Genomic DNA, 22,042 nt, shown 5'->3' with positions numbered 1-22,042 from the left:
TTATGTAATTTATAATTAATAGTTGCTCAGTGCAGAAGAAGGCTAAATTTTGTTGAACTTGTTGCAAGATTTGGGGAACATGCGATCGAGACTGACGATGAGAAGTTGGGATTCCACAATAATTGATACTGGAATTTATCATATTACAAAAATAAGGACACTTGGATATTGTTGATGTTTGTGAGAAAAGATGGAGCTTATAGATCTTCATCATCATCGGGTAGAGCAACCTTGGCTGCCTCCTAAAATATGCAAATAAATACACAATAATGTAGATAGTTGCCAATTCGATACCGATAAAAAGTAGTTTATTTTAAATCATGCACTGACCTGGAGATCGTTTTCAATCTGTCGTTGCCAAGCAGGATCCATGTGGACCTCTGGTGCCGCCAGCGCTGGCATGGCGACGAACTCAAGGTTGGCATCCCCAATAAGTTTACGAGCCAGCCAGAGAAATGGTTTCTCAAAGTTGTAGTTGCTCTTAGGAGATATATCAAAGTATTTGATGAATTGTAAAAATACGACTCCTTTATCTTTCTGCCCAGCCGAGTTCATATTGTTACCTGTAGGCACAAACATTAATATAACCTATCAGACATTTTTTTTACTTTCACTATTGTAATAAACCGTTGCAAATGAAATGTAGCAAAGGGGTGAACGAACACGGTCACGCGGTCATGTGTCAAAACTATGCAGTTTTTTTAAATCCCCGCCCAAAACTACGTCTAAAACGGTCGGAACAAAAGATTCGACACGTTTGACCGTTTGTCTTCACCTTTCAATAATTATAAACTCACCACACACAATAATTGGCTTCCCAGGACACTGACGTCTGATGGTTTGAACCCATTCGGGTATGCTTTGGAGCGTACTCTTTTTGTGGGCATCGAAGAATACGATAGCGGCATCAATCTAGGAAAAAAATCACTAATTTTTATATTCAGGGGACGTTCATAAAATACGTAACACAATATTAACGTTTTTTTTTGCGATGAAACACATAAATAAATATATCACTCAACCCATGTTTCTTACATTTATGTAGTAGTCCTTTAAGGCCGATCCATATTTCTCAATACCTGCTGTGTCCCACACGTTGAAAAGGACGGAGCCTCTCGACGTATTGAAGACGAGCGGGTGGACCTCCACCCCCAACGTGGCGACATACTTTTTCTCGAATTCTCCAGTCAAGTGACGCTTGACGAAGGTGGTTTTCCCAGTCCCTCCATCCCCCACCAAGACACACTTGAAGGTCGGCATGTTCTCTTCCTTCTTCTCCGCCATGGTGACCACGATAAGCGACGACCAACACGAAAAAATCAAACACTTGGCGACGATGACAAGGCGACGTAGGCAGGCAGGCAAGAGAGAGCAAAGAGCTGACACTTTAGCCGTCTGAAGACGAAGAGAGAAAACTGTCACTCTTGGAGGTGAGAAACTGAGAAGGCGATGTTAGCAGCCGAGAAAGCTGACGAGAATGCCTTGAGTGAAAATATGGAAAATTGAGAAATTGAGACAGCTTAGAGTTCATTTTATTGACTGGGGTGCTGTGCCTGGCTGGCCGCAAGTTCAACCATGGTAGTGGTGGACTTTTTCCAGCTAGAAGAATACATACAGGGTGTATGTAAATACATGTTTAGATTGATTTCAATCCGTCTCCCCCTGTACTCCTCCCCCTCAGAAATAAATTTATAAAGCTGTCAAAGATTAGAGAGGGTGGCTGACTAGAGGTGGAAAGTTCTTCTTCGTTGTTGGAGGGATGGAACGAGGGCATTTAGTCATCCTAATGTTTAAACTAATTAATAATTAGAAATTATGAACATCATATTCAACTCACTCAGACCTACGAACCATAATTGTAAATAACTTTTTTAATTTATTCGGCTACTATTAATGGTGTGACACACTTTGGGCTTATTATTTTGCTTAAGATAAGAGGATCTTAATCCTTGCCCCAAAAACAAATTCTCGTTTTTAAATTCACTTCAAGTGTTGTAAAATCCATCCCATGTAATGACTCACGTTGGTGTAGAGGCCAGGAAATAGGGATTTTTCACACCCCTTGGGCCCCAAACTGACCACGCCCACTTGGAAGACGCGTGGAGGGGGGGTACTCGTGCGCACCTTCAAGTCCATCATCAACGGCCCCCCAGAGTCACCTTTGCACGAGTCCTTCCCCGACTCCCCACCGGCACAGAACTGTCACGTCGAGTGTAAATATTCAGTCAGAATTGTCCATAAAAATTGAGAAGATTTGAGGTGTAGGAACTTGGCAAAATATTTGAGAGATTTGATACCCGACCGACATCGACGCCTCTTTCCAAATAGGTGCCGTAGTACTGGCTGCACTTTTGCTTGGGTTGAAAGGGGACTGTGACCATTTGGAGGGTGGGAGAGTTGTCTGGATTGTCACCTGTCGTGCGACCCCAGCCTGAAGTTTGGGGGGAGAAGGATGATCAAACAGATTGATAAGGTTAGCACGAAGGGGGTTATATTTACCTGCCACTGTGAGGACGTGACCGTCCAAGGTCTGCTTCGCCTTCACGTGTGGGAGACAAATGGGAGAGACAAATTCTATAAGGGATTGTAAATTCTGGGAACACTAGGAAAATGGAAATTGTTTCGATTTGGAAACTCACGCCCCAATTCGACCTTCCTTTCCAGCCTAATTAACGCGATGTCATTCTCCTTCCTCTGCGTTCGATCGTACTCCTCGTGCGGGATGACTTCCGCGATCGGCACGTCCTGCGGCGGTGGGGCGCAAACTTTCCCCACACAGTCGATAGGTGAAGATTGGTTGTATTCGCCTAGACGGACGAGTACCCTGCAGATGTATCATCACATGTCAAACGGTTAATTAAAGGTCAACTACTACAGGTCAACTACTTACGGAGAATAACCTGTCGGCAATCCAGCAACGCAGTGGGCCGCTGTGAGGATCTGTACAAATATTTTTTGCAAATTAAGGGAGAAAATACAAACTGAAAAATTCTAAATTATGTACATGATTGGAATTTATGAGGGTTCCTCCACAACCAAACTGGACGGGGCCGGGTCGTCGGTCCCCTGTGTCAAATTAAAGTAAAATATAAAGATGTGTCACAAGGTTTGCCCATTTGAAATCCGTACCCATCAAGGAAAACCCGACCAACGCCATCCAAGGAAACGTTCCCAACCCGGCATCCGTGCCACCAGCTATCCGAACTTTGATCACGGAGGCTGATTTGCCACACTGGTCATAATTTGGGAGCACGCTATCTTCTGCTGCTGCGACTGCTGTTGGTAGTTCGGTGGCTTGGTTTGGCAAAGTCTGGTCGTTTCTTGTCCCTAAATTTGGGACGGATGTTGATTTGTCGTCATCAATACAATTGTTGTCACTATTTTGGAACATGGCGTCAGGGTCGAAGTTGGGCTGGAGGATTTTCAGGAGGGAGTCATCAATTGAACCGGATATGCATGGGAACGAATCTGTAAGGGCGAGGAATATTTTTAAGGATGAACAAGATCATATATTTTTTGACTAACCCTTTTGACTCGAAACTGAGATTAGAATCAGTATGAAGATTATTCGCTGCATGATTTTTTTTTACAAATTTTTAATTTTAGAATTTGGGAGAATTTTCAAATGCTATTATACAGACTTCCTGGTCAAATCGGAATGAACTTAACGGAGGATAACTGAGCGAGAAACCCGCATCTATTAGTAATTAGCAACATGCACGTTAATTAGGACACTATATGAATTTACTGATTGCATAATTGCATGCCATCTTAATCACATATTTATCTATTTATTCATATATAGATTTCAAGCATCCTCTGCTTGTTCATGCGCTAAACATGGTCTCAAAAACGTATCCAAGTTTATATAAGTTTTTATTTTCATTATTTTCTCAAATGTCGCAATACCCAGCTCATGAAATAAAACACGTTTGTATACAGTCCAGGATAGATCGAGGAGTCGCAGTCACCTGGACCCATGCTGACTACGCCAACCTGATACACAGGGGATACATAGGTCGACCCCCCTTCGTCCTGACCTTCTGACCTCTTCCTTCCCAACATGAGTGGCCCACCAGAGTCACCTTGACACGAATCTTTCCCCACCTCGCCACCCACGCAGAACTAAATACACAAAGCACAGCTTATGACAGGATTACGCTTTAAAGTTAAAGATGATGACTTCCAGCTCACCCTTCCATCGTCCACGTCGCCACCAAGACTAGTTTTATACACGTCGTTGCACCTTTGTCGGTTTTGGAAGGGGACGTCAACCTTGAGCAAGACGGGGGACGGCGTGGGTTCCCGGGCTGTCGTGGTACCCCAACCTTTAAATAATTAATAAAGGTTATAACTAAATTATGACATTAACCTTTGCCATCAAAAACTGTGTACCTGCCACAGTTAAAGTCATCCCGGTCATGTTTTGAATCTTCTCCCCACGTGGGAGGCAGATGGGGGAGACAAACCCTGTCAATTTATATGATTTAAATAATACAGGTCATCTTAAAATAATTAAAAAAACGATTACTCGGAAACACGAATTAAAAAATAATCACTCAGGTAAAAAATTGCCAAAATATTTTTCTAAACACGTTGTAAATTAGATTTACTGTTAAATTTAACTTTGCAAAATAGTTTAGTAAAATTTTACAGCCCCCAAAAAAACTCACGTCCCAGCTCGACTCTCTTCTCCAACCTTATCAAAGCAATGTCATTCTCCTTCGTACTGTTCTTATCAAAATTCTCGTGTATGATGATCTCTGCAATGGCCACGTCCTGCGGGGGTGGGGCACAAATGTTCCCCTCGCAGTCGATGGCCATAGATTGGTTGTACTCCCCCAAGCGGACAGATATCCTACACCAAGTCAAAGGTCATACAAATGTATCAAGTAACCGCAGAATGTTAACTTTGCCCTTTCCAAGGGAGACTCACGGAATATTTCCTTGTGGAATGTCACTCTCTGATACGCAGTGGGCCGCCGTAAGGACGTACAATTCATTTATAAGGCTCCCCCCGCAGAGGAACTTTGTTGGGCCGCGTTGACCTGAAGTCGAATTATAAAATCACCACCGCAATCTATGTAACATTGAGGGTATTCATTATTTCTTCGTATCCATCGTATCGTAAAATAGTTTACGAAGAAAAAACAAGGGGTCAAGCTTAGTAAAAATCGTAAGCGTAGTAACGTGATTTTCGATGACAAAATCTTACGACGCTTACAAAATCTCGTAAGCTTCGTAAGTTATTTTACGATACGAAGAATACTAAGGATACGAAGAAATAATGAATACCCTCATTGTAAATTGTGCAAATTTTGCGAGTAGGGGCAAAAACCTGGACACAATTTATTTACAAGTTTTAAACTGCGCACATTTTCTATCTTCCACGACTCTAAATTTATGCCCGTATCCTTAAAAATTTACACGCTTTACCACAACAGCATGTTAATATGATAAGCCCAGTATGACAACTGCTTAACCTCCGACCCCGATAAGTGAATATCCGATGAGCGCCATCCATGGGAAGGTTCCCAGTCCGGCCTCCCTGCCCCCAGCGATCCTGACCTTGAGGAGGGATGGGTTTCCATGTCCGCAATGCTCCTTGTCCGGAAGTAGGTGGAGGTTGGGATGGGTCGCGATTTCCGCAGAGATGGAGGCCACACTGATACTACTTGGTGGTGAGGATGAAGGCGTCTCATCATCGCTCTTATCTTCTGTCGGACCACATTTTGATCCCGATGATAACGTCAATATCTTCGCATCCGGACCCAGTTTCGGTTGAAGAAGTTGAAGCAGGTCGGAATCGATGGGCGTGGGGTCACAGAGTTGTGCTGCTGGAGGTTACGGTCAAACGTAAAATATAGTTAATGTTTGATAAGGTAGATAAACTTGAAGCTTACTACTTTCACCCGAGATGCATACCGCCCACACGAGAAGATTTAAAACTACGTAGCCTGGCATGATTGGAAATGCATGGTGGAAATGAAATCATGGATGAATTTGAACATAATGCTATCCAGTTAATGGAGTTCATATCATGGGATCATTAAGGTTTCGAGATAACGACGTGGCGAGTACAGATAAAATAGGGGCGAAATTAGTATAAACCTGGTCTTGGTTTACCTTGAAGGAGAAAAAAGTATTCAAATCTTTCGCCTTCGCCTCAAATTTCCTACAATTTAAAAAAAAAAACTCAAAATTACCGAGGTAATTCACGCAGGCCTTGGTAACACAGTAAAATCCGTAAATTCGCAAACTTACAAACTTTTACAAAATTTTACAAATATTTCCAAGGAAAATTAGCTTACCAATTTCTGTAAACTTGCTCAGATCAAGAGCGTTTTTATAAAAGTTTATAAAGTAATTTTACAAAAAGCATCGATTTTAAAAATGACAGCGTGAATTGCCTTCCTATGTTTTTTACAACTTTTCATCAAGACCATCCCAAGTTGCAAGTATTATAAAATGATAAAAATTCTCAACTTGAGATGCATTCTAAATGCAATCGGGTCTCATCTCGCCTCAGAATTTTGTCCGTCTCAACTTCCCGTTCTCTCCGGAAACTCTGGATCTTCTGCTCAACTCCACATTTTGCACTTGCTCAGACGTTGTCTGTTCCTTCGACAAAAACATTTGTTGCTCTTCTTCCTTCTTCCAGCGCTTGTTCATTCCACCTTCCACCTCCGCAAAGCTGTTGTCAACTTGGAACAACTTCTTCAGAAATGTAATATTAAAACTAAACTAAAAAAAGACTAAAAAAAACTAAAAAAAAATGACTAAAAAAAATGGAAGTTAAGCTTAAATCACTCAAGTTTTACGGTTTTCGTACATTCAGTGACGACAGTGAGGTCCATGAAATCAATTTTGATAAAAAGTTAACCATCATTCATGGCCGGAATGGATCTGGGAAGACGGTAAATAAAATCAACAAGTTATACAAACTGGGTATCTTTAATTAATTTAACACGTAATTTATTCATATTTTACAGACCGTGGTCGAAATTTTACTGTTTTGCATGACTGGAAAACTATCCTCAAATCCGGATGGATGTACGATTTGAATTACAATTAATTAAAATTATGGGTTGATAATTAATGTGTACAATTATGAGTTGGTATTTGGTAAAAAGTTGATAAAAAGACTGAGAAACAACTTTAGTCCAATTGCCCATTATTGTCGCCGTTCTTTAATATATAATAATTTCTAAGCCCATTTTACAAAGCTTTATTAAATTGCAAAGATGGCGCAAATATTCAATAATTCTTATTTTATTTACGAAATTAATAATGCTGCCTTAATTATTCATTAGTGGACTCTTTCGTCACTGGTGTCCCAGCCACCATCACTCTAACATTCATCAAGGGGTCGGACACCTACGAAATTAAATGGACCTTGAACCGGCCCAATGTCAAGATAATGGCGACCTGTCAAATTAAAGAGAATCGCACAGTCACACACGATAAGTTGAAGGAGAAGGCAAGTTAGGCCCTTTCAAAGTTTATAATCATTGTAAAATTAAGGTTTGTGAGCAACATTTAACTTATTTTTCAGGAGGCGGAAGAAATCATCCGAAAAATTTTAGACGTTCCGGCCGGTGCAGTGGAAAAATTAATTCTCGTCCCACAAGAAAATACTTTGTGGGCTTTCAACACTCCTACAAACTTGAAAGAGGTGCTCGATAAGCTCTTAAATTTGGAGGAGGACAACAAACAGCTCATGAAACTAGTCGAAGCGAAGAAAGAGATTGAAAAGAGTAAATAGCTCAATTAAATAGTTACATAATTAATCAGTTGTATTAATTTAGTCTAATCTTGCTTTTACAAAGGAATGAAAACGGCTGAAATTGATCTCACCGTGGCACAAGGTGCTGCAGAAAAGCACCCCTCTATCGTCACCGAGGAGGCTGCCACATCTCGAAAGGAGGCCGAATTACAAGCCGTCGTCACCCAGCTGACGGACGAAATAGAAGAGATGCTGAACAAGCATGAAAAATACGACAAAGTTCTCAAACTGGGCGAAGATTTGGATAGGTTGAAGTCGTGTGCGGATTCTCTGAATATTTCAGAAGAAGAAATAGACACACTGGACGAGAAAGAATTGGAGTACGACTTGGCCAGGGTAGACGCTGAGCTGGGCGATAAGCTTAGTACGATTATGCGGGTGAGTGTAAAATACTTTGAAGTTATTAATTGATTATTTATTTATTTATTTAGCCTATGACTTCTTTCTACCTTTATAATTTATTATGAAGTGTTATAAAATGGTCTGGGAGTTATCTTCGACTTTGCAATTTTATTATTACGCCAAGTTTTGTAAAGGATAACATAAAAAATTCATTCAACGATTTTGGGAACTTATTTAAAAATGTTATTACGTTAAAGGTTCCAGCAATTAAATATCGTCAGGGTAGTTTAAAATCAAATTATGCTTATTTAATTTATCAATGACAGTATACTTTTGGGATTATTTGTGTATTTATTTATATTGGACTATCTATTGTATTTTTTTTCAGAAAATCCGAGAGAAAGACGATCTTGCTATCCAACTCCAAGATACTTCGGAGCAGTTAGGTCATGCAAAAGCTAACCTGGAAAATTCGGAGGTGTCACTCGCCCAAATTTTGGAATACTGTTCGCAATATGATTCTCCAGATGTGGAATCGTGCAAGGGTGTGATTCAAGCAAAGATTACCAAATTGCAGGAAGATCTTGAACAAATTAATATAAGGTAGCCTTTATCTGGGTAATTTAGAGATTTGTGTAAAAAACCAATTTAATTTGACTTATTTTTTATCCAGGAAGGAAAAGGTCGAGGTTCAAAATAGACTGGATTCATGTATAAAGTTGGAGCAGATGGCACTCAATTTTGAGAAATTTAAGAAAATGTCAGATCAGAAATGGACAACGCTGTTACAATTAGAACGCGACATTGCCAAAGTTGAGGGAAAGATTGAAGCTGGACAAGAAAATGTGGACGATTTTGAACGGTATGTTACATACATATGTAATTTTTTAAATTTTGCTTTTTGAAGCAAGAATGCTGTTAGTAAAAAGTTGGCCATATTTTTAGGCTATGTCCTGACGAAACCATCCTAATGGCGGAACTAAACGGTAGAATCTTACTACTCAAACGGAACCTGAAATACTTGACGGCCCAATTGGCCACTAAAACTGCCACCTTTGATGAAATGGAGACCCAATTTTTTGACGAGTTAAAATTCGACCCGAATTTGGCATCAGTTGTGCAATCACAAAACAACGGATCTCGAGACTATCCTTTGCCTGCAAAGATTGCGAGAATAGACGAGTCTTTATTGTCAAATGGTAATTGCGTAATTAGACAATTCACGCCAACCTTGGTAGGTAAATATTTAAGGTTCCCAGACAAATCTTGAGTGTATAGACTGCACAAATTTTACGCAAATTAATTGATATATGTTCACTAATTTTGTCGTAGTCAGATCTTAAAAATTTACACAATTCCGAGTTACAAAGGTGGCGTGAATACGCCCATTTATAGAATAAATAATAACATTTAGAACACATTATGTATATCTAATTTAACTATCAATTTTACTTATCATGTTTATTTTACAGATTCCAAATCTCAAAACAAGTTCTCTCAAATTGCTACTGAAAAATCAACACTTCTCCAAAAATTAGGTGGCCTGAACTCACGATTAATAGTAGATGAGACTACTGAGGACATTAAACCTCAACTTGACGATGAACTCTTCAAACTAAAAATGGCTTTCGGCCAGATTGAGAATTTACAACGCCTGTCCGTGGCCAGGAATAACGGTGAAGGAACACATCTTATGGTGGATGCATTCAACGCATCGTGTGAAATTCTGAGGGAGCAAGCGGCTCAGAAGGAAATAGAACTGAAGGAGTTGGAGATTGTGATTCACGACGTCAAGGTATAAAAATTTCTCTAATTTTATCTTCTAGGTCGAGGTTTTGAACTACACGTTAATTTTTTGTACTCCCGTCCAACAGAAAAAGAAGGAAAAAATTCAATTCAAACGAGAAAAGGCAATCCCTTGCATATCTCAAATTCGCGAGATAAAAACTGCACTTGCCACTGCAACCCAAACTCTGATCTCTTGTTCTCTCGAATCTACCCAAGTATCCACCCACGCTGGCCAACTATTCGACCAAATCACTCAAAAAACCACCACCCTCGAAAATGCCAAGGAAAAATCCGCCACGGCATCTGGAGAGCTGAACGAAATTCGGAAAGCGCTCGCCACTTCGACAGCCAACGTGGCAGCTTGCAAGATCCATGAGGAAGCGATGTCAAATCTTGTCACTGGGTACAAAATAGCTGACACCGTTGCTTCGGCCAAACGACACCAAATTCTGACCAAACATCAGGAGATGGTGGCCGAGATAAACCAGTACTTGGCCGACAAGTGGGAATCACTTTTTCCGTATGACGACATCCCGTCAATCTCACTGTCACAGGTTGAGATAAAGCACGAAGGGGTGCGGCGAGTTGATTACAACTACCACTTCAATATGGACACATCAGCGGATGGAGAGCTAAAGATGAGGGGACGGTCGTCCCACGGGGAGAAGATTTTAGCCGCATTGATTATTCGCTGCGCACTGGCTAAAAAATTTGGCCCAAATTGTGAGATTTTAGCATTCGACGAGCCCATGGGAGGATTAGATGGAGATATGGGGCGGGGGTTGGTGGATCAGTAAGCACATTTTCATTACTGTAGATTTGGAGGAGAATTAATGAACGATATTATTTTATTTTTCTTAGTTTTTCCTCAATCACGGACAAAACTCAGGTCATTGTGACCACGCATAGTTTGGAGTTTGCGAAAGCTTTGGTTAGCAAAGGAAATGCGGTGGGGGAGGAGGTTGGATTTTACAGGGTGGAGAAAGAAGGAGGGTGAGTACATATTCATTTCATTGATGGATGAACACAAAAGTTATCGGTTTTAATTATTTAATGAATTTGATATTCATTAGGAGATCCAAGTTCCATGAGGGCTTTGGAGATTTGTTGGATGACTGAGTCAGATCGTGAATATTTTGGGGGAACTTTTAAATATTAAAATGACGACATGATAAGATTATCATGATGAGAGTCTAGGTATTTGTAATTTAAAACGAAAAAAATTCTGTAATTCGTTACTAGTCAGACTTATATTTAAAATATGTAGCTTATTTTCATTGTTAAACATGTAAATTTTTCTCGTATGCAAAAGTGAATGTGATGGTTACATGATAATGTCAATTATGCACTTAATATCAATGTTATTACTTATTAATCAGCAACCTGCATATTTATTTGTTTTACCATTTGAAAAGTATGTGTGAAAGGGATGAAAAGGAAACCTATTAAAACACCAGAGTTAATTCTTGAGAATAAATATGTATAAAAACCCTGTTTTATGATTTCAAAAATATGAAGTCGTTTACTCTTATTCCTTCAAAATTTTACAAAAATTAATTATTAATAATAAATTATACGATTAATTACGAAGAGTATTAAAATAATTAATTCTGATTAATACATGTAATTACTCATGCTGAAAACGTACTCATTTTCCTAAAACTTATTTGCAATTTGAATTACATAAATTATTCTTCATTCTGACTCTTGATCTCGAAAACCGGAAAAATCTGCCACATTTTGCAGAATACCTGCAAAAAAAGTGTCATACTTCTCTTCCAGCCTTCCCCTGTAGATACTGAGAACTTCGTCCACAGACTGGAAGTGGACTTTATCCTCCTCCTCGAAATGTGACGATTCTTCTACATCATTATTATTCTGACTCTTCTTTCTGTGTAATAATGGGTCGTGGAGGTAAAACTCCTGTACGACGTCTTCCACCTCGATGGCATCACAAACCCCGTCCATCCAAGTGTCCGGTGGGCCGACCCTTATCGCCTTACGCAACACCACCTCCTTCATTCGCATCTTGACGCAAGTCACTTTGTATGAGGCGAGGACCTTGCCTAAAAGGAGCATTTGTTTCACGAGGCCGGTACGATAGGAGGGCAGGATGGCGAGCGAGAATTCCGCCACCGCCACGTACACGCCCCCAAACGTGACGAGGAATGGGGTAGCAGAAAGTGGATGACGGGCAAAAATGTATTCTTCGTCCTCAAACAAGGCCAAAATTTCTTCGCATAGGACGAGAGCTGGAATGACTTCGAGGCGACGGTCCGCCCAGTCGAGGCTAGAGTTTGGCTCTAGAAGGCGCTCGTACCGGTTCTGGATCGCGGTTAACTTTGCCCTCAACGCCAAAATGCCTCCAGACACGACCACTTTGTCGATCTTCGCGGCCAACAAGCTTTCCTCCAGACTGGACGAGGTGGCCACCGTGTCGCCAGAGGTCATCGTGACGCATGATTCTTGAGAAGAGTTGAGGTGGTCGAGCGTGAAGCTGACTAGTGTGGAGACGGCGGTGAGGCAGAAGGTCGTCGTCGACATTTGCGCCGCATCGAAAACAAGGCCGGTAGCGAGCTGGAGGATTTGTCGGAGCCTAGAAACGCTGGAGGCGGCGGTGGAAGAGATGAGAATGAGGTCCTTGTCAGGGAGGAGGGGAAAGCAGGCGGGATTCGTAGGAATAGAGGTCACACCGGTCTTGCCGTGACGTTGACCCATGACCTGGTGGATACAAAAAATTATTATTTTGGTCACCATCAGTTACGCCCACTCACCCCACACTGACCTTTGTTGTAAATATTTTATTTTCTGCTGGGGAGATGAGTGAGCAGGTTGAAACGAGTCGAGTGGAGATCATTTGGGTGAAAGTGCAAAGGGAAAGCGAGCACCCGCGAGTCAAAACATCAACCAACAATAGTTGTTTATTCACTTCCAGCTGGCTTGTTATTATAAATTTTTGTATTGCTCAGAATTGTGAATTGTTGGGTCATTTTGTGATTTGTGATAAATAACCCAATGAATTGGTCCTCATGAGCGGTCGTGGAATTGGACGTGGGAGAGGCTCGTTACTTCCACCGGTAATAATTTCATTAATTAAGTAATTACTCCATCCATATGTTATCTTGCTTTACACCCCTTGTTCAATTTTCAGAATGGGGCAGGTTCAGGTAGTCTTGGTGGTGGGAGAGGTCGTGGAGGAGGGCGAGGTGTGCTTTTTTCGTCCGACCACTTTGTGCTAGAAGATGACGACGAGGCAGAGCAAGAAACGGCTGTGACAGGATTCCAAAGAGAACGAGAGGATGCCACACCCTCACAATCTGACTCTGACGAGGACGACTTTATTTCACAGTTTCGGAAACTACACGCCCCAAGGACCACGGTTTCCGAAGCCTCGAGAAGCACGACCTCGACTGGTACGGTGAGATGGTCGGGACGTGGAAGGAAACCGGCCGGAGCTGCAGGTTTGACATTAATTATTTTAACAGATAAGTTTACATTATGTAACACGTAATTTTGACTGTTACTTTTGCAGGCGGAGGAGTATTAGATCTTGTAGATAACTGTTATCCTGTGATAGCGGAGACACCATCCCCAACCAAGGTATATTCTTCGGTGTCTTCCTCGTCTGGAGAGGAGTTGTCTGGAGCGTCGTCGGGAGGAAATGCCGTCATCGTCAAATCTGGAGAACTAGGGAAGAAGTAAGTAAATCAGTCATGTATAAATTAGTTTTAAAAACTTATCGTGTCCCACTTTCCGACAGTGTCAGCATGTGCGTTAACTACATACGGCTGGAACACTTGGAGAAAGATCGGGGTGGAGTTTGGGAGTACCACGTCGATTTTGACCCACCGCTCGGCTCCAAGAAACTCCGATGGTCCGTCCTCCACTCGTTGGTTGACATTATGGGCCCCACTCTCAACTTTGACGGTGGCTCGAAACTGTTTCTCCCCTTTGAATTGAGGGACGGCGTCACGAATTTATCAACACCGCACCCTGCCGATCATGACGATACTGTGGATGTTGTCATCAAACACATCAAGAAACAGGAGCTAGAAGAATCTGTCCATTTTTATAACATTCTCCTGAGACAAGTCTTCCGCGAGTTGGGTCTCATCGAGATGCAACGAAACTTTTATGATTACAAGAATATCTTTCAAGTTCCGGAGCACAAGTTAGATAATAATATATTTAATTATATGTAATGCTTGATTGAATTCTACAAGATAATTAATGGTCGTCTTTTTCAGACTGGAGATTTGGCCTGGCTTCGTGACAGCGGTTGAAGTCTACCAGGATGGTCTCATGCTCAACTGCGACTCGTCCTTCAGAGTTTTGAGGACGGACACAATGTTAAATGCTCTGTTAGTCTCATACCATGAAAATTAACTGAATTAACTTTCCACCAGATTGGCATGAACTATTTACTGACACAGGGACCAGATGATGTACACGGAACAGAATGAAGGCGTCCACAGGTACAATGCCCGCGAGAGGTTCAAGGAGTACGCCCTTGGAAAGGTGGTCCTCACCAAGTACAATAACAAGCACTACCGAGTGGACGACGTGGACTGGGAAAGCACCCCAGAATCCACTTTCACACAAATGCGGAACGGCAATCCAGTTCAAGTCTCCTTCATCGAGTATTATAGAACCAATTATAACGTGATAATTCGTGACTCTGATCAACCCATGTTGGTCACGAGGGGGAAGATTAAGCGACAACAACATGCAAGCAATTGGGTGAGTGATAACAAGTCAAAATTCACCTCCACACTTGTGTGACATTGAAAGAACATTTGCATGTATGTATTTTATTTGGTGAGCAGAGTCCACCAGAAAATATTCTTCTCGTTCCAGAGCTCTGTTTTGTCACAGGTATGACGGAAGAAATTACGTCAGATTTCAGGATTATGAAAGTTGTGGCGGATAAAACGAGGATTCCACCGTTGCAGAGGTATCACGCTCTGCAAGCGTTCATCGAGTCGGTTAATAGTAAGTAGACCACTAATACTGTGCTGCATGAGAAAGTGTACAGGAATGTGAATTAGAATGTTATTCCTCCACAGCCCAGCCAAAAGTGAGGTCAATTTTTGAAAAGTGGGGGTTGAGACTGGCAGATGGAATAGTCAATCTTAACGGGAGAGTCATTGGCCCACCCAAAATGATTCTGGGGGGCAATGCTGTAGTACTGCCACAAGGTGGCGAGTTTAACAGAGATTTGCTTCGAAGTCAAGTGCTCGAGCCGGTAATTACCGGTATTTCAATGATAACTGCTTCATTTTCATTACCATTTGCATTGTACTTAAAGGATCTGAATTTTTAGGTCCCCATCCAAGATTGGTTGGTCGTCTGCTCCTCAATGGACGAACCAAGGGCCATCCGAGCCATCCAAAACTATGGCCAGGTTGCTCGTCCACTTGGCATTCCATACAAAGGAGATCCTCGTATCATCCGTGTTCAAAAGAATAGACCCTCCGATTTTCGCGAAGCTCTGGTTAATAACATTGTCGAGGGGGTGACACAGTTTGTGATGGTCATCCTCCCATCCAATCGAGACGACTTGTACCGCGTGGTAAAGACTGTATGCAACCATGAGCTCGCCGTAGCGTCACAAGTCATTCGTGGTCAGACACTGAACGACGAACGCAAAGTGAGAAGTGTAATGCAAAAGGTCGCACTTCAGATCAATTGCAAGTTGGGTGGAGCTTTGTGGACGATACGTATTCCAATGGTGGGCGTGTTTATTATTATGATCTTTATTTTTTACCTGCCATCCATATCGACATTTAAATTTTAAATATTTCTTTATTTCTTCTCTTCATTGTTCATAGATAGAAAAGATAATGTTTCTTGGGATGGACGTGTATCATGACCCAAAACGCCACAATCGGTCCGTAACAGCCGTCGTGGCGTCAATAAACGTGACCTACACAAAATATTATTCTCGCTGTATATTTCAACAGCAACAGCAAGAGAGTATCAGCAGCCTTCGCCCTGTCTTTCTTGACGCATTGCTAACGTTCCAAGAGCACGACGTGAGGGCGACATATTCTTAGTTAGTCATGTTATTTAAACAACTTCACGTTTATTGCAATTTCTCAGGGAAATGGGGCCTTCCCAGATCGTGTCATCATGTTTCGAGACGGCGTTGGTGACGGCCAGCTCGAGCTTACTAGACAGTACGAAGTTGCTCAAATGCTCTCCTGTTTTCAAGAACTTGGGATCGACCCCAAATTCACATTCACGGTCGTCCAGAAGCGAATCAACGCTAGAATGTTTCTCGATGTATGCGAATATATATCGCAATCCTTAACCTAATAGATAAAAGTTCATTATTTGACAGCAGGCTTTTTTGCTCTATTTTGCAGACTGGCAGTCACATTGAAAACGTGGAGCCTGGGACTGTCTTGGATCACACCGTCACAAGGCGAAATTATTTCGACTTTTTCCTGGTGTCCCAATTAATACGAGAAGGAACGGTGAATCCAACCCACTACATTGTCCTACACGACAACTCGGATATAAAACCGGATGTCATACAAAAGTTTGCTTACGCAACATCCTTCATGTACTACAACTGGGCTGGGTCTATTCGTGTACCGGCAATGTGTCAGGTATAGCAAAACACAGTTGACGTAAATATTTTGCAATAATAATGGGAAAATCATATTTTGTCATCTTTCCAGTATGCTCACAAAGCCGCTGGTCTGGTTGGGCAACATATTGGAAGAGAACCCTCAGCAAAGATGAATGACAAGCTTTACTACCTGTGAAACTTATTAAGATTATATGCACGCTTTCATAAGAAATCGGGATATTGTATACTTGTCATAACAGTAATAATTTTACACAGATTTTTATCAACAATTTTATACAAAGCTATTAGAAATTTATTTTTGTTTATTTTGATCTATCAATCTACTTCAGTGAACAATATATTATATACATAATGTTAACCAGTCTAGCCAGCTCACAATTACGAACTTATAATATAACGAACTTTTTGCCAATAGTTTTAAAAATAGTCAACTTATATGAATCTCGACCGATAAAAAATTGTTAAATGTAATCCTGATAATCTTTCTGTTTCTATATAATTTTTGGACAATAAATGTACGACACATTATTTTAAAATCCTTATTAAAGCTTTTACTAGTACTTTTACTTACTCTCCTGTTCTCTCTGCAGAGTGGAGAGAGAAAAGGAGAGGCTAACTTCTCTGTTAGTGGTTACTCATTAGCGAGCGTTTATTGTAATTTTTCAAATGATTATGGTAGAAATGATAAATTATTTAAACAATTTCTGAAGAACAAGGTGTATTTATTGAATCGAAAGTGTAAAGGTTGTAACATTAATCAAAATTCAATAAAATATTTGTTAAATTAAAATTTTGTCCATCGCACAATTCTTGGCATCCTTTTGACTTGACGTTTCTTGGCTCGTTTCATGCTAGTCATCCTTCCAGCTCTAGTCTGTTTTCTATTAAGAATAGCATTAACACTTGCTAGGAATAGATCGATTGGAGGTTTTTTGTCCTTGTTGAATTTTAAAAGTTGCATGACTGAGGGATCAGTCTTGGCTGTTGTTTTTGCTGTTATTCCATTGCATAAAGTAATTAAGCATGAATTCATTATCTCCAGGGAGTCGCTCACACCGCCAACATCAAATTTATCGCTACTAATAATTGCTCCGTGCTCTTTCAGAAAATCCAAGATTCTCGATCCACGTGCAGTTTTCTTGCTCAATAGTTTGTTTACGTATTGTACAGGGTGGCCAACTGAAACTGTACTTTAAATGAAACGCTATAGCTTCAACAGTTTTAGCGTTACAGAATTCTAGTAAATTTTAGTCGAAAGCCAGTTAATTTCTGATTAGAAAACAATTTTTAGTTTTGGAAATTTCCTCTCCCCGCACTAACGCAGCTCTGAAGACGCCGCCTCGAGTACTCGACTCGAGCACGCACTGAATCTGTGCATAATTTGTTCCGTTCCGAGGTCAAAAATTTTTTCTAAGCCTTCACACTTCTACGAAGCTTAGAACACATCTTTGTCCCTAAGTTTGAGCACATTTCATATTCCGGGGATTCAAATTCAGCAAGGAGGATGATCATTCCTAATTATCGATAAAGACCGGAATTTGGTTTTTCAGTCACAATTGGGTCATTTTTTGCACTATACGCTTGTGCTGAGTCCTGCTGAGTGGTCTGCTCGATTCCATTGAATTGGATCTCACTTAGGGGATGTACCACGGACTCAAAAACATATTTTAAGAAATTTGATCCCACCTTCCCCCCATTTCCAACAAAATGTAGATTAATTGCCCCAATTAGCTCCCACCTACCAAAACCGTCACAAACCCTGGAAAATGTGACTTTATGACCTTTTGTCTATATCGGGGGATATCTTTGACCAATTCTGCGCACATATGTTCGACTCGTTTGTTAAAAGATTTTTCCGATGTGAAAATCTCCTCATTTATAAAAAGAATCCCCCTCACTTTTTTTGAGCGTACCGCTTGAGGGACTCCTGCATTTCTTTAATCTGGCTTTCCTTTCGCGGATTATCAGGACGTGGCAAGTACCACATTTGAAAGCCTTAAGCCTCAGCTTCAATTTGAGCACTCTTTGAATAATCTGCTTCAACTATATCAGCTCTGAGGCTGGTTTCCGTTGGAATTTCGCGAATATTTTAGGATTCCAGCCTTCAGAGCCTTTACCGTGGGTGTGGTTCTTGTAGGTTTTGCAAAAATTGTTCATCGACTGTTATTAGTCTGTCCAGACCCCATGAACATTTTTATATTCCGTTGGACTCAATTAAAGCGCCCATTCGATTTCTGTCATACCTTTTAAATTTGTAATTTCCTCATTTTTTAGAAAAGAATTATCGCTGCCCACGTCCTTTCAATATTTTCCCTACTGGTGTGTTTCGCAAGTAGTTACAAATTGATTGGTGTTGTTTATGAAAAGTCGCATGAGGAATCCAATGCATTTATCAGATCTTCATTATCTCCAGCGGTAGAAAAGATAAGCGCTAAGTACAGCCACAGTGGGCTCAGTATGTAGTTGTAGGCAAAGATTTTTTAGCGAGCGATCCAGCTGAAAATGTATGTTCCTCCGCTTCTACACCCTTAACAAGCAGTGGTTTCTTGTCTTGTTCATTTTTTCTGTCAATAATCTGACGATTTAAGTTCAGCAGCAAAAGTAGCTTAATGTCATCAGTCAAATCGAAATCTTTAAACAGTTGATTTTTCTGATCTTTTAGCTTATCTTCTAGATCAAATTGTAAATCCCTTTGCGAGTTGAGTGCAAAAATCCTTTTGTACTAGGATTCTGGCACAATTTTCATTTTCTAGGCCATAATGCTGGTCCAAGAACAGCAAGTGTTTTAACAACTGTTCCCAGCTACGGTAAAAATCCACCAGATTGGTTGAGAAATTTCTTTCTTGCCTTTATGCTTGGCTTTTTTGCAGTCAGTTTAAGTATACTCGATTTGAAAGGTAATAGCTTGTTCTTTTTACAAGGTGTGACTGGAATGTTTTTGTTGCATAAATTGACCCACAGGTCAAAATTGAACGTACCTCTTCCCCACTGGCCTATTAGCTTCTTTGGGCGTTTTAGTTTTACGCTACATTTGAGGAATGCAGCTGCAGCGACTATACGATTCTTAGCCATCTTGTTAAACTGAACTCGTTTAGTATAAATACTCCTCTATTTATACGCGGGAGAGATTACTGCACCATGGAATTTCAGCCAATATGGAGTCAAAAATTAAACGCGTTAAAGCTTATCCCAAGATTACCATGCAGTTTTAGCGGTGTATCAGGATTTAGAAAGTCTGGAAACCGTAAAGAAACTGTTACGAAAATTGAAAACGTCTTGAAAACAATTCCTGCTTACACTCTGCATCCATCAAGATGAATTCATTTCCCTAGCCAAGTTGTTTATGATCCTTATATAAACGCACAGTGGGGAGTGGATTTGATGGATAGCATCACTGGAACACGTGTTCCTGGTCGTGTTCATCATGGAACAACAATGGAACACGTGCTCCTGGTCGTGTTCCTCATGTAATAACAATGGAACACGTGTTCCTTGGCGTGCTCCTCATGTAACAACAATGGAACACGTGTTCCTGGGCGTGCTCCTCATGGAACAACAATGGAACACGTGTTCCAGGTCGTGTTCTTCATGGAACAACAATGGAACACGTGTTCCAGGTCGTGCTCTTCATGGAACAACAATGGAACACGTGTTCCTGGTCGTGTTCCTCATGGAACAACAATGGAACACGTGTTCCAGGTCGTGTTCTTCATGGAACAACAATGGAACACGTGTTCCAGGTCGTGTTCTTCATGGAACAACAATGGAACACGTGTTCCTGGTCGTGTTCCTCATGGAACAACAATGGAACACGTGTTCCGGGTCGTGTTCTCATGGAACAACAATGGAACACGTGTTCCTGGTCGTGTTCCTCATGGAACAACAATGGAACACGTGTTCCAGGTCGTGTTCCTCATGGAACAACAATGGACAATGTGTTCCTCGATGTTCCCCATGTGTTCCTCAAGGAACAACAATGGAAAATGTGTCCCGGGTCCGTGTTCNGTGTTCCTCATGTGTTCCTCAAGGAACAAGCTTGGAACACCTTGGAACACGTGTTCCGGGTCGTGTTCCTCGATGTTCCTCATGTGTTCCTCGGTGTTCCTCATGTGTTCCTCAAGGAACAAGCTTGGAACACCTTGGAACACGTGTTCCGGGTCGTGTTCCTCGATGTTCCTCATGTGTTCCTCGGTGTTCCTCATGTGTTCCTCAAGGAACAAGCTTGGAACACCTTGGAACACGTGTTCCGGGTCGTGTTCCTCGATGTTCCTCATGTGTTCCTCGGTGTTCCTCATGGTCGTTCCTCATGTGTTCCTCAAGGAACAAGCTTGGAACACCTTGGAACACGTTGTTGGCCGGTTGGTTCCTCATGTGTTCCTTTTCAAGGAACAAGCTTGGAACACCTTGGAACACGTGTTCCGGGTCGTGTTCCTCGATGTTCCTCATGTGTTCCTCCGTGTTCCTCATGTGTTCCTCAAGGAACAAGCTTGGAACACCTTGGAACACGTGTTCCGGGTCGTGTTCCTCGATGTTCCTCATGTGTTCCTCGGTGTTCCTCATGTGTTCCTCAAGGAACAAGCTTGGAACACCTTGGAACACGTGTTCCGGGTCGTGTTCCTCGATGTTCCTCATGTGTTCCTCGGTGTTCCCCATGTGTTCCTCAAGGAACAAGCTTGGAACACCTTGGAACACGTGTTCCGGGTCGTGTTCCTCGATGTTCCTCATGTGTTCCTCGGTGTTCCTCATGTGTTCCTCAAGGAACAAGCTTGGAACACCTTGGAACACGTGTTCCGGGTCGTGTTCCTCGATGTTCCTCATGTGTTCCTCGGGTTCCTCATGTGTTCCTCAAGGAACAAGCTTGGAACACCTTGGAACACGTGTTCCGGTCGTGTCTGTGTTCCTCGATGTTCCTCATGTGTTCCTCGGTTCCTCATGTGTTCCTCAAGGAACAAGCTTGGACACCTTGGAACACGTGTTCCGGTTGTTCCTGTTTCCTCATGTGTTCCTCAAGGAACAAGCTTGGAACACCTTGGAACACGTGTTCCGGGTCGTGTTCCTCGATGTTCCTCATGTGTTCCGGTGTTCCTCATGTGTTCCTCAAGGAACAAGCTTGGAACACCTTGGAACACGTGTTCCGGGTCGTGTTCCTCGATGTTCCTCATGTGTTCCTCGGTGTTCCTCATGTGTTCCTCAAGGAACAAGCTTGGAACACCTTGGAACACGTGTTCCGGGTCGTGTTCCTCGATGTTCCTCATGTGTTCCTCGGTGTTCCTCATGTGTTCCTCAAGGAACAAGCTTGGAACACCTTGGAACACGTGTTCCGGGTCGTGTTCCTCGATGTTCCTCATGTGTTCCTCGGTGTTCCTCATGTGTTCCTCAAGGAACAAGCTTGGAACACCTTGGAACACGTGTTCCGGGTCGTGTTCCTCGATGTTCCTCATGTGTTCCTCGGTGTTCCTCATGTGTTCCTCAAGGAACAAGCTTGGAACACCTTGGAACACGTGTTCCGGGTCGTGTTCCTCGATGTT

General features: G+C 41.7%; 6 protein-coding genes across 7 annotated transcripts; 2 read left to right on the top strand and 4 right to left on the bottom strand.

The window, feature by feature from the left end:
- Positions 1-69: 69 nt before the first annotated feature.
- On the bottom strand, positions 70-1,412 carry LOC110863438 (GTP-binding nuclear protein Ran-like). The gene is made up of 4 exons (XM_035846066.1): positions 1,036-1,412; positions 798-912; positions 331-563; positions 70-242 (listed from the first exon to the last, which is right to left on the bottom strand). The coding sequence occupies exons 1-4, from the start codon at positions 1,282-1,284 to the stop codon at positions 198-200; spliced, it is 642 nt and encodes a 213-aa protein (XP_035701959.1). The 5' UTR covers positions 1,285-1,412; the 3' UTR covers positions 70-197.
- Positions 1,413-1,842: 430 nt separating this feature from the next.
- LOC110845590 (phenoloxidase-activating factor 3-like) lies at positions 1,843-3,687 on the bottom strand. Its single transcript, XM_022092043.2, has 8 exons — positions 3,526-3,687; positions 3,130-3,468; positions 3,005-3,066; positions 2,891-2,940; positions 2,640-2,824; positions 2,500-2,574; positions 2,298-2,431; positions 1,843-2,199 (listed from the first exon to the last, which is right to left on the bottom strand). Exons 1-8 carry the CDS (start codon positions 3,575-3,577, stop codon positions 1,981-1,983), a joined length of 1,116 nt encoding a protein of 371 aa, XP_021947735.1. The 5' UTR covers positions 3,578-3,687; the 3' UTR covers positions 1,843-1,980.
- A 170-nt stretch (positions 3,688-3,857) lies between these two features.
- LOC110845580 (CLIP domain-containing serine protease 2-like) lies at positions 3,858-6,115 on the bottom strand. 2 transcript variants are annotated; one of them, XM_022092031.2, is made up of 7 exons: positions 5,904-6,115; positions 5,484-5,837; positions 4,937-5,048; positions 4,674-4,858; positions 4,396-4,470; positions 4,195-4,328; positions 3,858-4,125 (listed from the first exon to the last, which is right to left on the bottom strand). In XM_022092031.2, the coding sequence occupies exons 1-7, from the start codon at positions 5,962-5,964 to the stop codon at positions 3,886-3,888; spliced, it is 1,161 nt and encodes a 386-aa protein (XP_021947723.1). In that variant the 5' UTR covers positions 5,965-6,115; the 3' UTR covers positions 3,858-3,885. The 2 variants fall into 2 exon arrangements, with proteins under 2 accessions (XP_021947723.1, XP_035702698.1); XM_035846805.1 differs by having other exon boundaries at positions 5,484-5,834.
- A 434-nt stretch (positions 6,116-6,549) lies between these two features.
- On the top strand, positions 6,550-11,418 carry LOC110855144 (DNA repair protein RAD50). Its single transcript, XM_035850020.1, has 12 exons — positions 6,550-6,917; positions 6,993-7,053; positions 7,314-7,480; positions 7,556-7,757; positions 7,830-8,164; positions 8,517-8,731; positions 8,802-8,990; positions 9,074-9,327; positions 9,601-9,923; positions 10,003-10,709; positions 10,778-10,909; positions 10,990-11,418. The coding sequence occupies exons 1-12, from the start codon at positions 6,789-6,791 to the stop codon at positions 11,033-11,035; spliced, it is 2,760 nt and encodes a 919-aa protein (XP_035705913.1). The 5' UTR covers positions 6,550-6,788; the 3' UTR covers positions 11,036-11,418.
- On the bottom strand, positions 11,304-12,833 carry LOC110855154. Its single transcript, XM_022103577.2, has 2 exons — positions 12,702-12,833; positions 11,304-12,637 (listed from the first exon to the last, which is right to left on the bottom strand). The coding sequence occupies exons 1-2, from the start codon at positions 12,771-12,773 to the stop codon at positions 11,612-11,614; spliced, it is 1,098 nt and encodes a 365-aa protein (XP_021959269.1). The 5' UTR covers positions 12,774-12,833; the 3' UTR covers positions 11,304-11,611.
- Positions 12,803-17,304, top strand: LOC110860516 (piwi-like protein Ago3). Its single transcript, XM_022109575.2, has 13 exons — positions 12,803-12,993; positions 13,068-13,377; positions 13,449-13,614; positions 13,677-14,087; positions 14,164-14,277; positions 14,350-14,656; positions 14,743-14,908; positions 14,983-15,161; positions 15,240-15,647; positions 15,748-15,951; positions 16,019-16,201; positions 16,285-16,530; positions 16,603-17,304. Exons 1-13 carry the CDS (start codon positions 12,946-12,948, stop codon positions 16,687-16,689), a joined length of 2,829 nt encoding a protein of 942 aa, XP_021965267.2. The 5' UTR covers positions 12,803-12,945; the 3' UTR covers positions 16,690-17,304.
- Positions 17,305-22,042: the final 4,738 nt, after the last annotated feature.

This window comes from Folsomia candida, unplaced genomic scaffold (assembly GCF_002217175.1).
Source record: "Folsomia candida strain VU population unplaced genomic scaffold, ASM221717v1 Fcan01_Sc001, whole genome shotgun sequence".
In the NCBI taxonomy this organism is placed as follows: domain Eukaryota; kingdom Metazoa; phylum Arthropoda; class Collembola; order Entomobryomorpha; family Isotomidae; genus Folsomia; species Folsomia candida.
This window is presented reverse-complemented; position numbering and strand designations above follow the sequence as displayed.

Excerpts from the sequence above, each read along its gene's own strand:
- LOC110863438 (XM_035846066.1), bottom strand. The coding sequence starts at position 1,284 with ATGGCGGAGAAGAAGGAAGAGAACATGCCGACCTTCAAGTGTGTCTTG. Across the intron at positions 564-797 it reads GAAGCCAATTATTGTGTGTG|GTAACAATATGAACTCGGCT; the intron begins GTGAGTTTATAA and ends TTGTGCCTACAG. Across the intron at positions 243-330 it reads AGATTGAAAACGATCTCCAG|GAGGCAGCCAAGGTTGCTCT; the intron begins GTCAGTGCATGA and ends TGCATATTTTAG.
- LOC110845580 (XM_022092031.2), bottom strand. The coding sequence starts at position 5,964 with ATGCCAGGCTACGTAGTTTTAAATCTTCTCGTGTGGGCGGTATGCATC. Across the intron at positions 4,471-4,673 it reads GAAGAGAGTCGAGCTGGGAC|GGTTTGTCTCCCCCATCTGC; the intron begins GTGAGTTTTTTT and ends ATAAATTGACAG. Across the intron at positions 4,329-4,395 it reads GATGACTTTAACTGTGGCAG|GTTGGGGTACCACGACAGCC; the intron begins GTACACAGTTTT and ends AATTATTTAAAG.
- LOC110845590 (XM_022092043.2), bottom strand. The coding sequence starts at position 3,577 with ATGCAGCGAATAATCTTCATACTGATTCTAATCTCAGTTTCGAGTCAA. Across the intron at positions 3,469-3,525 it reads CTCAGTTTCGAGTCAAAAGG|ATTCGTTCCCATGCATATCC; the intron begins GTTAGTCAAAAA and ends TCGCCCTTACAG. Across the intron at positions 2,575-2,639 it reads AAGGAAGGTCGAATTGGGGC|AATTTGTCTCTCCCATTTGT; the intron begins GTGAGTTTCCAA and ends AATCCCTTATAG.
- LOC110855154 (XM_022103577.2), bottom strand. The coding sequence starts at position 12,773 with ATGATCTCCACTCGACTCGTTTCAACCTGCTCACTCATCTCCCCAGCA. Across the intron at positions 12,638-12,701 it reads ATAAAATATTTACAACAAAG|GTCATGGGTCAACGTCACGG; the intron begins GTCAGTGTGGGG and ends TGTATCCACCAG.
- LOC110860516 (XM_022109575.2), top strand. The coding sequence starts at position 12,946 with ATGAGCGGTCGTGGAATTGGACGTGGGAGAGGCTCGTTACTTCCACCG. Across the intron at positions 15,648-15,747 it reads GGACGATACGTATTCCAATG|ATAGAAAAGATAATGTTTCT; the intron begins GTGGGCGTGTTT and ends CATTGTTCATAG. Across the intron at positions 15,952-16,018 it reads TAACGTTCCAAGAGCACGAC|GGAAATGGGGCCTTCCCAGA; the intron begins GTGAGGGCGACA and ends GCAATTTCTCAG.
- LOC110855144 (XM_035850020.1), top strand. The coding sequence starts at position 6,789 with ATGGAAGTTAAGCTTAAATCACTCAAGTTTTACGGTTTTCGTACATTC. Across the intron at positions 6,918-6,992 it reads GGAATGGATCTGGGAAGACG|ACCGTGGTCGAAATTTTACT; the intron begins GTAAATAAAATC and ends CATATTTTACAG. Across the intron at positions 7,481-7,555 it reads ACGATAAGTTGAAGGAGAAG|GAGGCGGAAGAAATCATCCG; the intron begins GCAAGTTAGGCC and ends CTTATTTTTCAG.